Here is a 13,342-nt window from a genome sequence, read left to right as displayed (position 1 = left end):
TAGGAAGTATTTCTTTGCAATTATTAAAAGGCTCTGTGGAAATACTTGATTCTGATTGGTCAGTCGTGACATTCCGTCACAAACTGTAATATTTATGTATGTTATATAAGAATCTTTGTGTTGCATTTCTTTTATGACGTTTCAGTGCGTTCCAAATAAGCGATCCCGTACTCAGGGAGTAGGGAGCAGTGAACACTTCGCGTAGGGACCCTTTCAATCGGAACTCACCTCGAAACTAAACAGGAGCGGAACCTTTCCCGAGCGCCTCTAGTGTCGCACGGACTGTTTAGAAAGTACTCGTAAATATCAGTAAAGATGGCGACGCTCACGAAGAAGCCACATGTCGTTGTTGAAGAGGGAAACGGTGAGGAATTTAACTGTTTTTCTGGCAAATTATGATGCAGCACATATACAATGTCTTTACGAAAGGTTGCGTATTATTATCGTTAATCAGACGTCTACTGATTTCGTAATTAAACCCAACAAAAGCCACACAGGGCAAAGGGATATGACAGTGAACCCAAATTACTCTCGATTTTACTCTAGAAATGTAAAGCCAAATACACATTCGTTCTCTTTTGCAATAATCAGTGATTTATTTTGACATTTATCTGGCTTGTCTTTATCTGGGTTATTTTTATAGATGACATTTTAACTGGCTAGAATTAACACTTTAGTGTCCTTCCAATTTTATCGTGCAAACAACATGTAAGTTAAATGAAAATTCTAACTGTTTGGGCTAAATATTCACATTCTTATTGCATGCAGTACATATATTGACCCATTTTGCATACACAAGCAAATTTCAAGAATGTAAGTCGTTAGATACTTAGAAATTCTCAAGACAAGTAGAAACAAATTAATGCATTTTATTTTTTGTTTAATTTTTTTTTTACATTTTACTTGTAGTGCCTAACATTGTCACTTTTTTTTTAAATGGAGGAAAAGATGCTTGAAAAGAACATAAATTGTGATGCCATGTGATGAAATATATTTTTTGTGTGTGTGTGATATGGATGATCAGAAGCGTTTGGGGTTTCTGATGACAGCGTCAGTAATGATGGAGAGAGTGAGCAGGAGGAATCTGATGTAGAAGACAGCGGTGATGAGGATGGAAAGAGCGAGGAAGAACAGAATGGAGACGCTGCGGAAAATCCCAACACCGGCTGGGCCGAAGCCATGGCCAAAATCCTGGGCAAGAAAACCCCAGACAGCAAACCCATCATCCTCCAGAAGAACAAAGAGCTGGACAAGATCAAAGAGAAGGAGAAGAAAGAGCGGCTGGAGAAAAAGAAACGGGTGCTGCATCAGCTGAGCTATTCCAGATCTCATAGAATTCAATATAACTTTAAACAGCTTCTTTTATTATGTTATAAAGTTTTCAAATGTTTAATATTAAGCTTCTAAGTGCTGGAATGAATTGCAAGAAAAAGAAAAAAAATTGGGACTAATTTAGCAAAATGATTAATGTAGTCAACAAAAATAAGACAAGCATGTATGCAGAGTTGTTAGTCATTATGGTACTATGAATATATATTTGTCTTGGAGCATATGTACATGTTACTTGATGCCCTACATGTTCATTTGTGAATGACGGCAACCTGATGACCTTCTAAACATTTGAAAAAGGGAGAACATTACAAACAACCTTTTTTTTTTTCTTCAATGCATTTTTGTGAAGAGGCATTGAATGACCGACCCCTATATGCATTGACATGGGTTTGTTATTAATTGACAGCTCGATAAGAAACGAGCATGGGAGAATATGTGTCGAGAGAAGCCTGATGTGGTTCGAGACCGAGAGCACGAGAGGAACCTACAGAAAATTGCAACCAGGTGAGACCTCATTCGGTCCACTTTTGCTCCGTATAGATAGACAAGCAATTCATGAGCTGCATTTCTCAGTTAATGATGTATAATGATGTGTTGTGTGATGTCTGTAGAGGTGTGGTGCAGTTGTTCAACGCTGTGAAGAAGCATCAGAAGAACGTGGATGACAGGATAAAGGAAGTTGGGGGTTCAGAGAGAAAGAAATCTAGAATTCTGTCCTCCGTGACTAAGAAGGACTTCATCGATGTCTTGAGAGGAGCGGACGTGGCTCACAAACCGGCCGTCAAAAAAGAGAAAGTGGTCAGATTACTTTTCTTTCCCATACACTTACTGTCTTTCCTCGTCACATGGCACAGCCTTCATGCTTTAAGTACACATGAAGTCTCTATTTACCAGTGTTATTAACTATTATAACTCATTATTTTGCTAATTGAATTAAAATGTAAATGCAAAATGAGAAATTTTAAATTAGAAATGCTGCCTTGACAACTAACTGAACATTTTTAAGCCGAAGTATCAAAATAAAACATAAATTTATATTAAATAGTAAAAAAAAAGATCTAAAACTAATAAAAATCATGAAAGCGCATAATAAAATAACTAAAACTTAAACTGAATTAAAAATATTATAATAGTTTCTAAATAATGCTGAGCTCTGTGTGCATGATTTAAAAGGTTTGTTTGTCTTTGTAATTATGACCTTTTTTGTGCTGTGGATTATTCTTTCCAACGCATAACAGGAGTAAAATTGTGTTAATTTTAAAATAACAGCATTGTTAATCAAATGATTTATTAAAATGCCTCAAAGATCATCAGAAATCATGTCCTTAATCACTGTTGTTCTTGGCATTTGCTATTAGAGATATTGTACCTGCTATTAAACATTGCTATTTAATATTAAGATTCAGCTGATGTAAGATGTAGGCTTTATGTTGAAGAAATGCATTGTTCTTTTACGTTTCTTAATTTCACTCACTGTGTCCACATGGTGGCAGTGTGTACATACGGCTCTTATTGAATTGATTAATGTAAAAATATAGGCCTATGATCCCAGCGTGTGGTTTCTGAGACTGATTCTTGTCCCTTCTCTTGACTGATTTTAGCAGCCTGTAGAAGTGAAAGGAGAGAATCCGTCCTGGAGCGTGTTGAGGGATGATTTCATGATGGGCACATCCATGAAGGACTGGGATAAGGAGAGCGATGAAGAGCGTGAGGAAGGAGAAGACAGCCTTGAGCCTGCTGAAGAGTACAGCAGTGAATCAGACTGATCCATCACGTGACCAGAGAGAGAAGATTCGAAGAGTTACCGATCATGAGACAGTCATCTGTGATGTTGTTCATGTGTGAGTGCACTGATGAGTGCCAAACATCTGTGCTCTTTTTCTGTATATAGACATTTGTCACAGTGTTTTTTGCTAAATAAATCAATGTAAAAAATCTTCAGATATTTTGATTGACAAGAAAACTTTAATGCAAGAAAAGCATGTGTTTTTTCACATGTACTATGGACATGTTTCTCCAAATACATAAAGCAGAGGTCTTTAACTCCAATCAAGGTGTTCAGGATTGCTTGACCACCGGGTGGCGCCGCTGTCAAAGCAGTGCAGTGATCTACAGTTGGGTTGACTTCCTGACCTCTAGGAGAACACAGATGTGGAAATGTAAAACTGAAATGCATGTGTCATCATGACATGGGCCACATGGTGTATTTAATTCTTTTGAGCTCATAAGGAGTGTATGTTTTAATATAACAGGTCGTTTCATCAGAGGTGCCCTGTAGGCCCTGATTGGAGGGCTGCCGGGAGATGACCTTTGACCTTTAAGGGTGCAGCCCTGCCGGAATGACAGTTGTGCTGATTCTAGACTTTCTCTTTATCACTCTCAGTCGAGCTATGTGTACACACCCAGTTGAGATATATTTACCCAGTGTCTGAGAGGGTACAGCCGACGTAAAACTCCCATTTATCACGACAACACTGTGAGCTGCCGCTCAGGAATGCCCGCCCTCGCCAGGGCATGTTGACACAGCGCCCTAGAGAGGGTCAAGCTCCTCTGTCGCTCCCTCGCTGCTCATCTTTTCATTGTCTACATCACAAAACCTCTTCCTCGTCTCATCAGGAAGTGATTGTGAGGACAGTCAGGTGTAGTAAGTGTTGTGCATTTTTACCACACTTAATAACGTTTGGTTTATTCCCTTAAATCCCTGTCCTTATTCTCCCTCGCTCGCATGCAGTCTCACATCTGTCTCTGTTGGTGGTGATTTAGCGATAACATCTGGCGTACAGCGCTGGGCAGAGCCGTTCCGAGGCCTGTCCCTCCTGATAGATTACTGGAGTGTGGGCCGGGTACAAAAGGCTTTGGCAAATGATGATTTTTTTTAAAGCAGAAGCTCAAGGGATTGAGAAGTAAATCAAGCAGGTGCGGCGAGGGAGAATGTGGAAAATGCCTGCCGTCACATGTTGCACACAGAGAGTCTGTGATCGAAACGACTTGTAGCAACCTCCCAGAAAGGGTTATCAGCGAGATGTGTGCGCTGATGCAACAGCTGGACCTGCTTCTCCAATCCTTATCAGCTGTCTGTGTCTAACAGTAGTAATACCATAAGATACTATTAGGTTTTCAGGTTTTTTTTCCAGTTTACTAAATGAAGCAAGATAAGAGGGCAGATTAAATGGGTGGTTTTATGCTGACTTCTCTCTCATTTCATTTCTGAAGGTTATAAATATTAACTATACTACACTGCAGAGTAATAAAGAAAGTGTTCTTCATGTCTGAAAGCTTAATACTGCTGGCATGATGATGGATACCCTACATGAAGACAGTGAGAGGTTTATATATATATATATATATATATATATATATATATATATTCAGTACAACATGATTTTGTACTGAAAATATCTGATAAGTGAATGTTCGTAAAGATATTAACATTAAAACCCTGAAACATTCTCAAGGCTTGTAAAATTAAAACTCATTAACACAGTCAGCTTTCACATTGGCTTTCTGAAGGCATTTACATAAAACATGAAGCCATAGTGTAATGTACTAAAGCTTATACATGGATATAATTACAAAATTACCAATTAGTTTTCATTTCTAATGGTGTTAGTATTTCCACTTCATCCCCAACGCCAGCTATCTTGACTTTTTAAACAAAATACTAAAGATTTCTATGACATACTTGTTGACAACTGAAACGTGTTTGGTCGATCTGTCTCCTGGGACTATACATGCGCAGGTGAACTGGCTCCTCGAGATGTGTTTCTTGCTAGGTCTGAGGTTTACTCTGACTGTTTTTGGGGGAGGTCACAGTGGAAGGACCCAGTGGGCGTTAGGACCTGGCCGCAGTGCTGGAGAGAAGCGAATCCCTCGGACTCACCGTGATGACCACAACCACGTGGTGAAGTCAGTCCTATATAAACCTCTCTCTCCAACCGGCCGCCTTCAGATGTGCATGTGTGTGCTGGCACGGGGACCGTAGTTTTCCCGCAGAAGGAACAGAGGAGTGCGCAAACTGAGGAGGAAATCGCTTTTGCCTGCTCATAAGGTAGTTTATCCCATCACTCCGTACTCTTCTTCTCTGTCAGGCAAGTTTAGGACGCGTGAGACAGGTCCAGCTTTATTTTCTTCAGCATCTGCTGGAGCCAGACGCGAGGAGGAGGAGAGGAGAGGCGATGCGCCTTGCGGAGTGAGCTGAGGCTTTCCCTGGACCTCCACATCTTCTCACACGGCGAGGGCGAGTGATTGTGCGGCGCTTTGGAGAGAGTTCGCGGCGCTCTGATGCGGTGGAGGTGCGCGCAGAAAGCCCGCAGACGACGCGTCTGTCAGAAAGAAAGCTTTGAGAAGCAGACACTTTTGATGGCCAAATCAATGGCTCTTATAGTGCCTCGTGATTCCGTGCACTTGCTATGAAGTGATTTGAAATGAAGATCTTAGTTTGGATCTGACAGACCATTTCGTGTTGGCACCTCGGATGGATTTGCAGGAACAATAAACAAAGACGTTTGCAATTGATAATAGCGTGCGCAAAAAAAAAAAAGTTACATTTGGCTTCGCCATCGAAATGACTGGGCTTCTGCGTGACTTAATTCATTAATTAGCATTTTCAAACTCGCTTCAGCTTCCAAAACAAAAGCACAAAATGAACTTGTACGTCTTGAGCCTCCTTCTGACCTTGGATTTAGCCACAGTGGCCGTCAGTCTATCCACATGCAGCACTCTGGACATGGAGCAGTTCAAAAAGAAGCGGATCGAGGCCATCCGCGGTCAGATCCTCAGTAAACTCAAGCTGAGCTGTCCCCCCGAGATCTACCCCGAGCCCGAGGAGGTGTCCCGGGACATCATCGCCATCTATAACAGCACGCGAGACCTGCTGCAGGAGAAAGCCAACGAGCGCGCGGCCACCTGCGAGCGACAGCGCAGCGAGGAGGAGTACTACGCCAAAGAAGTGCACAAGATCGACATGCAGCCCTTCTACCCCGCAGAGAGTGAGTGTTTCAGCCCTGTTTCGGGGGTGGGATTGGGTAATGGTGGTAGGTTCGAACCTCGACATCGCTGAGCTCAGTTTACCTCAGTGTTTAAATGGGCCTCAGTGCGTAAACACCCTCAGCATGAATGAAAATAGGCATATATAAAAAGATTGTTATTCATTGCAAGCACCGCGTCACAAACGTGTTGAACGTATAAGGCAAACTACTAACACTGCAGTGGGTAATTTGATGTATATGTGACCCTGGAGAACAAAACCAGTCTTAAATCTCTGGGGTATGTTTGTAACAATAGCCAACAATACATGGTGTGTTTCAAAATGATTGGGTTTTATTTTATGCCTAATCATTATGATATTAAGGAAAGATCGTGATCCATGAAAATGTTTAAAACAATTCCTGTCATAAATATATCAAAACTTATTTTTTTTATTCGCAATGTGCATTGCTAAGAACTTAATTTGGAAAAAAAAATATATATATATATATATATATATATATATATATATATATATATATATATATATATTGCACTGCAAATATCGTCCTATCCCAACAGACCAATGGAAAGCTAATTTAATCAGCTTTAAGATGATGCATATAACTCATATTTCAAAAACATGAGCCTTATTACTGGTTTTGTGCTCCAGGGTCACATTTAGAATATTTACAGATTTTTTAGCATCACTTTGATATTTTTTGCAGCGTCTGCTAAATGCATAAATGTTATATTTGTGTGTAATGCATTCCAAATAGAGACCTGGCAGTTAGCAGTCATTGAACAGTGTGACTTGCATGTCCAAAGATATTGTGGCATGGTTCCCACTGTCACGGTGCACACAGATCTCCAGCCGCGAAGCACTGATGCGCTGTTGAAGCCAAGTTCAATAGTCATTTGTAATATATAATTTTATTTTTATTTTTTGGGATTGATGGTTGTAGCCTGGAGTACTCGTTATCCAATTGTTGTCTAATGTGAAGTGGCATGGTTTTACTTTGCTATTCAAGAACTAAGATGTTGTTGCCAGATTATTCTTGACTCCACTCTAAACGACTACTTTGTCATTAATACATATATTAGAGGTTTGGTCCCTCTGGAGTAACCTGAGGTTAGGCTCCTTTTTCAAGGGTGCATTGGCAGTGCGTCACTCCTCTAACGGGCTTGAATCCACAATCCTTCAGTTACAGAACAGATTTAACCACTCGGCCACAGCTGCCACATCATAGGCTATAGTGTGGGCTCCCCTGATCAATGTTTGTGCAGCTGTTTGAAGCATCTTTACATCTTTTACACAAATCAATATATATATATATATATATATATATATATATATATATATATATATATATATATATTTCACGTTTCAGTACTTTTCGTTCTAGAACATTATTCTCATTTCTTTCCTCAATTAATCACACACACACACACACACCACTTGACTGATGCTTCTCACTGTATCTAAATACTCCCCCACTGTGTCTTGAAAGTTGGGCCTATATAAGCAAATAAATGCTTTTAAAAATCCTTAATTATGTAATCGTTTTCAGCTCCCAGATCAAATGTGAGTATACAGCTTGAATGAGAAATACATTAGGAGATCTTTTATGCCCTGAGGTATATTTTGCATTAAATGTTATTCTTGGCTCTGCCTGCTGTATAAATGCTTCAGATATGAATAGAGTTGGCACAGCTCCAGCCCCAGTCAGCAAGCAGTTACGGGATATAAATAATCCTGTGTCAACGTTCGGAGAAACGCCACTGATTATTTTCAAATTGAACCTTCAGATTGTGGGTTAGATCACAATGGCTCTGTTCCAAAACCTAATGAGCTGCCTACATAGTTAGCATTTAAAGGCATTGTAGGCACACTCCCTGGAATCAAGTATATGCTACATACTGGCAGTCATATAATATGCATAATCGAATTCTAACTCTTTATGCTGTTTTTTATACACTAAATGCATTGAAGGCACTTTGTTCATTGTTGAAGTGAACTTTTGCCTGAGTGGTGATTAGATTCACTGTCTTGGACGACTGCCTTTAACTTGAGCGTGCGAGTACAGAAAGACCCGTTCAGTTTGTGATACCTGTGAACTGTCTGCGATTTGGTGTGCGACAGGTTTAAAGCAGTATCACATGTATCCCTAATGGATGTTGAAATCCCAGAATGCATTGCGATGAGCTCAAGCGAAGCGGAACAGAAATGCTGATTGGGTACAACAGGGTGGAAGGCACACTTTAAGGAGAATGCTTTTCACTACCACTACTAACAATGACTGCGGTTTCTGTTGAACGCTGATAGAGCAACACATTTGGTGAGATAATAAATCATAAAAGTGCCACTTTTAAAGTGGTTTGTTTTGTTTTCAAATCCTGTGATATGTTTGTGATAAAAGTCTCGTCAGTAATATTATTTTAGCATTTATACTTGTTAAAACAATCACTTTGGCAAAGTTTGCAGAAATCTTTATTTTGATTTTAAAAAAACATTAAAAAACAACAACAAAAAAGATCTGCACACTGTTATTCTTTAACAGTTCTGTAATTTTTCTTCAGTAAATGTCATTAATTAAAACTGCCATTAAAATATTTATTTAAAAAAATACTTAAAAATATATATTTTAAAGAGTGAAGGTAATAGTTTAATATGGCTTTACTGTAGTAAAAATGCATATTGGATTACATATGATTAATATCATATTTTTTTTATTATATTATAAATAAAATAACAATTAATTATAATTTGAATTATATCTTTATAAATATGCTGATTATCTCTTGGGTGTCCAGTGAGTTTAATAAATTATATTAACAATCTTAATCAACGATCAACTGTCTCTTAATTATTAGATCAATTGTTGTGCCTTTTTTGTGATTTTATACTCAAGAACCATACTTTTACATATCTTCGATTATAAAAAAAAGACTGTCTATTTAATTACCTGGAATAAAACTGAACATCAGATGTTTGTCTAAGAGATATATTCTGCAATTCTATAGATTCTCATTTGCTGCATAAATCCATAACATTAATGAATCAAATTAGGTTTTGTGCCATCTATTGGTTAAGAAAATAAACTGATACCCGCGGTGCAGCCCTAACAAATACTCATTAAAAATAGTTAAATTAAATAAAAAATGGACTTTATTTTGCGTTCATGGCATTAGCTTTGTGCACACGCTAACACCAACTTGTAGCGAAATCAATTGTGAGTCAAGTATCCTGTGCACTTCCTGCGAGGAGTGCTATTTAGAGCCAATGTAGAGCGTTCCAAATCGGTCAGTTATGAGATTCCTTAGAAGGCAGCTGCCTGTGCAGACGGTGCAGATTTGGAACGGAGCCAATGTGTGGCAAAGAAACAATGAGCAAACAGAAAAGAAAGCAGACTAGATAATAACCATATAGGACGAAATTAACTTTTTTCATGGAAGTGAACTTTGAATCAGGTGTTCTGTTGCAGATTCACGTGTTGGCTAATATGCTCACAGGTTATCTGCCTTATTTTGTTGGGCGCCAGGAAGCACTCGCAGGCGACACTGGAAGCCACACAAACATGCACGAGAGAGAGAGAGAGAGAGAGAGAGAGAGAGAGCGCTGGCAGAGCCCACACAGCACTATTTAAACTAGAGAGGAGTGTGCGTTTACTCCGCAACGTGCCACATGCTCCATGGAAAATTCCACGCGGAGACCCACTGTTGCTGGGGTGTGGAGCTGGAGTCACTGGAGAGGTTCTCCCCAAACCCCCTCCTCCAGCCCATCTCACGTGCTCTTAAAAATAAAGCTTCTTCAGCGGAGAACTCTCTTCTGATCGATGAGATGAAAGAGTGGTTGCATTGCTGATGCATTACGGTTTCTTCCGGTTTGGTTGTCTTTAAAGCACCAGAATGGAATGCTACACTCTTAAAAATAAAGATTCTTTATAGGAATCTGTTGTTCCTTGAGGAACTTTGAACATCCAGGGAACAGTTTGATTGAGGTGATTGTTGCTGATAGGTGATAGTTGCATGAACGAATGATTGAAAAAGGTTCTTCTTTGGCATAGCTTTTGAAACCTAATTTTGGAACCTTAATTTCAAAGAGCATAGATGAAAAAGATACTTTAGATTATTCAGATGTTCCTCACAATAAGACAGAAATTATTCTTTTAAGAACTGTTCACTCAGAGGTTCTTTTGTAAACCTGGAATGGTTCTTCAGTGTGAAAACCCCCTTTTGGAGCCTTTGTTTTTAACAGATTTAATTAGCTAATCTGCACATTGACACTTCTGCACATTCTCAAATCTTTTGGACTGCAGGCGTAATGATCTTTGAAAGAAGGCACTTGGGAGGTTGTTGAATTAGAATCAGAGTTTGGTAATGAAAAGAAAAACAATCAGAAAAGAGCACATTAGTTGGAAAGTCATCAGAAATATAGTTTCGAATGGGAAAATATGAAGCTGTCAAAGCCATTAAAGTCAAAACCAAACATCAGAACTTGTTCTATTTCAAATGTGTAACCCTGGAACTATTCAGTCAGTGTTTTATTTTCTATGTCGTATGAAATTTTAAAGGACAGTGGAAATCTTTTGGTTCAGTTGGCTGTATGAAAAAATACTTATAAGTTGCTTAAGTATTCACAATTTGGCGCACGTAAGATTTTTTAAAGAAGTCTCTTCTACTCACCAAGGATGCATTTATCTGATTAAAAATACACTAAAAGCAGTAATGCTTGGAAATGTTTCTTAAGCAGCGAATCATCATATTATTCTGATTTCTGAAGATCATGTGACACTGAAGACTGGAGGAATGATGCTGGAAATACAGCGCTGCATCACAGCCATCAATTCCATTTAAAAATACAAAACGGCTATATTAAACTGTAATAATTAGAAAAATGTCTGTTTGTTATCAATGTTGAAAACAGCAAGTAAATAAACAAATAAAATCTTACTAATGTCAAACGTATGAATAGTAGTGGAAAGTGTAAAAAGCGTCTCTTTTGAAACCAGGCTCTAAAATGTTTTCAGGTTCTTACTCGAATCTTTATTTTTATGAGCTGCACCAAACTGCATCCAGTTTCAACTTTACGGCTTTATTATTAACTATAATGTTGCTCATACATCATGCACACAGTGACATTTCCAGCAGTAAACACACACACACAGCACCCATTATTTACAGCCGCTCTCTTGATATATAGATTATTCTGCCCCGTTATTTAAGAAACAAACCAGCTCGTTCATATACCGTCCATCCTGGAGGAACCTCCATTAAACCTAATGTCCCATACATCTCAACAGGTCCGTATGTTTTCGCTGTGGTATTAAATGTCCATGCATGCATGAATGCTAACATACCGTGGCCCCACCGGTCTGTTTGTGAATGCAGGTCTCTTGGAGCCCAGCACAGAGCTCCCTTGTGACTGAACGCACAGCAACACAAGGCTGTCTCTGTGCACCGGGTCCAGGCTCTAGGAAATGGTTTATGTTGCAGTCGTTTTATGACTTTGTGTGGTTTATGCTGTTCAAGAGCATATGACTTAGTATATATGCGCTTTGAGTGCTTGCTGAAGTATGCTCTCTGTTTGCACTGGATATCAGCACTGTGTTTTTTGCCACTAACACACCTAACCTGTTAAAAAAAAACTACGACAGTGAGTCATTGAGCAAAAACAGCTGGACACGACATTTAAAGTTCATGGCGCTGTCTCCTCCATTCGACTCATGATTGCACTGTAAGAGATTTTAGATGCACAGAAACAACATCTTGGCTTGAATATCATTCATGATGTCTGTTATTGAGTATACAGTCATAAAATGAATTCACTAAATTGAGCTTACAGTCTCAGATGAGCTTGATCACTACTCTGGTTTGTAGTATTTAGCTTTTTCTGATCTCTAACAGAGTGCAGTTTCAGTGCAGTGTAGTTTCCATATAGGCTGATTTATATGATTTATTATAGAACATTAATCATTACCTATAGTGTTTGTGTATTATTATGTGTTTATTTAATCTCCTTATGGGTGAATTCAGTGAATGTATAGCAGGATGCATAACCCTAACCCTAACCCTAAATATACATAGTCTCCTGTACATTACACATACTAACATAAACTTAAATGTTACTCAAAATGAGTCATTTTTGCAGTCAGTGCCAGACGTTGCAGGGTCAAATCACGGTTTCATTTACACTAATATATCATTAACAAGAATTATGCTTAACATATCTGTCGTTTTTGTACAATTAAGTGCAGGAATGTTTGTGCAAATGCATGAATCAGGTTATCATTACTTCATCAGAATCTAAATTAAGGAGTGATTTGTTAAGAACCATATAATGCTGTAATGTACGTGGATGAAGTTATTATGAAGTGTTACCAGAAACTCTGTGACAATGAGGTTTTGTCTCTAAGCAAGCACGCAGTCATCAAAGGTTTGCAAACACCCTAAATTTAAAGACACTTCAACAGTATTGCTTTTGTTGCTATTTCTGCTCGTCTGAGGTCAGCCGTTTTGTTAGTTTAAGAGCAAAATAATTTGTGCCTTTTAACACAGTTGTCGACAGAAGTTGCTCTTTTATCTCTGAGAAAATTACAGGGTGCATAAACTAATTTGTTACATATGACAAATGGAGCTGAGCTAATTTTACCTAAACAACTAAAAATTCCCGAGAATATCTGTCTTGCTGTATAAATATACACTCACAAGCCGATACCGAATGAATCATAGAAAAATGAGAAAATTAGTAGCTCAACAATCAAAAGATTTAGTGTTACTAACAGTATTTTAGAAAAGAAAGCTTTCTTCAAAACAAAAACACTTTCTGAAGCAGTTGTTATTCTGTGTGTCCTACAGCAATGCTTGTTTAGAAAGCTGAAGTTGTTCTCGAGTGTGTTTGGAGTGCATGGGTGTAAGAAGTGTGTCAGCGTTTCTGTATGATCCAGAAGTAGTGTGATTATGTTTAGTGATCTCCCAGCGCCTTTCCCTCTGTAAATAAACACAGGCGTGCAGGCCATCCCTAAAACAACCAGGGCGTTTGGGC

At 38.7% G+C, this 13,342-nt stretch overlaps 2 protein-coding genes across 3 annotated transcripts in view; both read left to right on the top strand.

The window, feature by feature from the left end:
• The first annotated feature begins 209 nt into the window (after positions 1-209).
• On the top strand, positions 210-3,269 carry rrp15 (ribosomal RNA processing 15 homolog). 2 transcript variants are annotated; one of them, XM_026284750.1, is made up of 5 exons: positions 210-364; positions 1,025-1,299; positions 1,739-1,836; positions 1,944-2,130; positions 2,937-3,269. In XM_026284750.1, exons 1-5 carry the CDS (start codon positions 316-318, stop codon positions 3,096-3,098), a joined length of 771 nt encoding a protein of 256 aa, XP_026140535.1. In that variant the 5' UTR covers positions 210-315; the 3' UTR covers positions 3,099-3,269. The 2 variants fall into 2 exon arrangements, with proteins under 2 accessions (XP_026140535.1, XP_026140534.1); XM_026284749.1 differs by having other exon boundaries at positions 211-364; positions 2,934-3,269.
• Positions 3,270-5,086: 1,817 nt separating this feature from the next.
• LOC113116533 (transforming growth factor beta-2-like) overlaps positions 5,087-13,342 on the top strand; it is a 33,994-nt gene continuing 25,738 nt past the window's right edge. Inside the window, exon 1 of the mRNA XM_026284746.1 lies at positions 5,087-6,320. Within this exon, the coding sequence (XP_026140531.1) occupies positions 5,975-6,320 (346 nt within the window). The 5' untranslated portion in view covers positions 5,087-5,974. The remainder of the gene's footprint in view (positions 6,321-13,342) is intronic.

The sequence above is a fragment of the Carassius auratus genome, chromosome 16, assembly GCF_003368295.1.
Source record: "Carassius auratus strain Wakin chromosome 16, ASM336829v1, whole genome shotgun sequence".
Lineage (NCBI taxonomy): Eukaryota > Metazoa > Chordata > Actinopteri > Cypriniformes > Cyprinidae > Carassius > Carassius auratus.
The sequence above is the reverse complement of the archived record's forward strand: the minus strand, read 5'-3'. Positions and strand labels throughout refer to the sequence as shown.

Coding starts and splice junctions, on each gene's coding strand:
- rrp15 (XM_026284749.1), top strand. CDS start 316: ATGGCGACGCTCACGAAGAAGCCACATGTCGTTGTTGAAGAGGGAAAC. Junction 1,837..1,943: donor CTACAGAAAATTGCAACCAG/GTGAGACCTCAT, acceptor TGATGTCTGTAG/AGGTGTGGTGCAGTTGTTCA. Junction 2,131..2,933: donor CCGTCAAAAAAGAGAAAGTG/GTCAGATTACTT, acceptor GACTGATTTTAG/CAGCCTGTAGAAGTGAAAGG.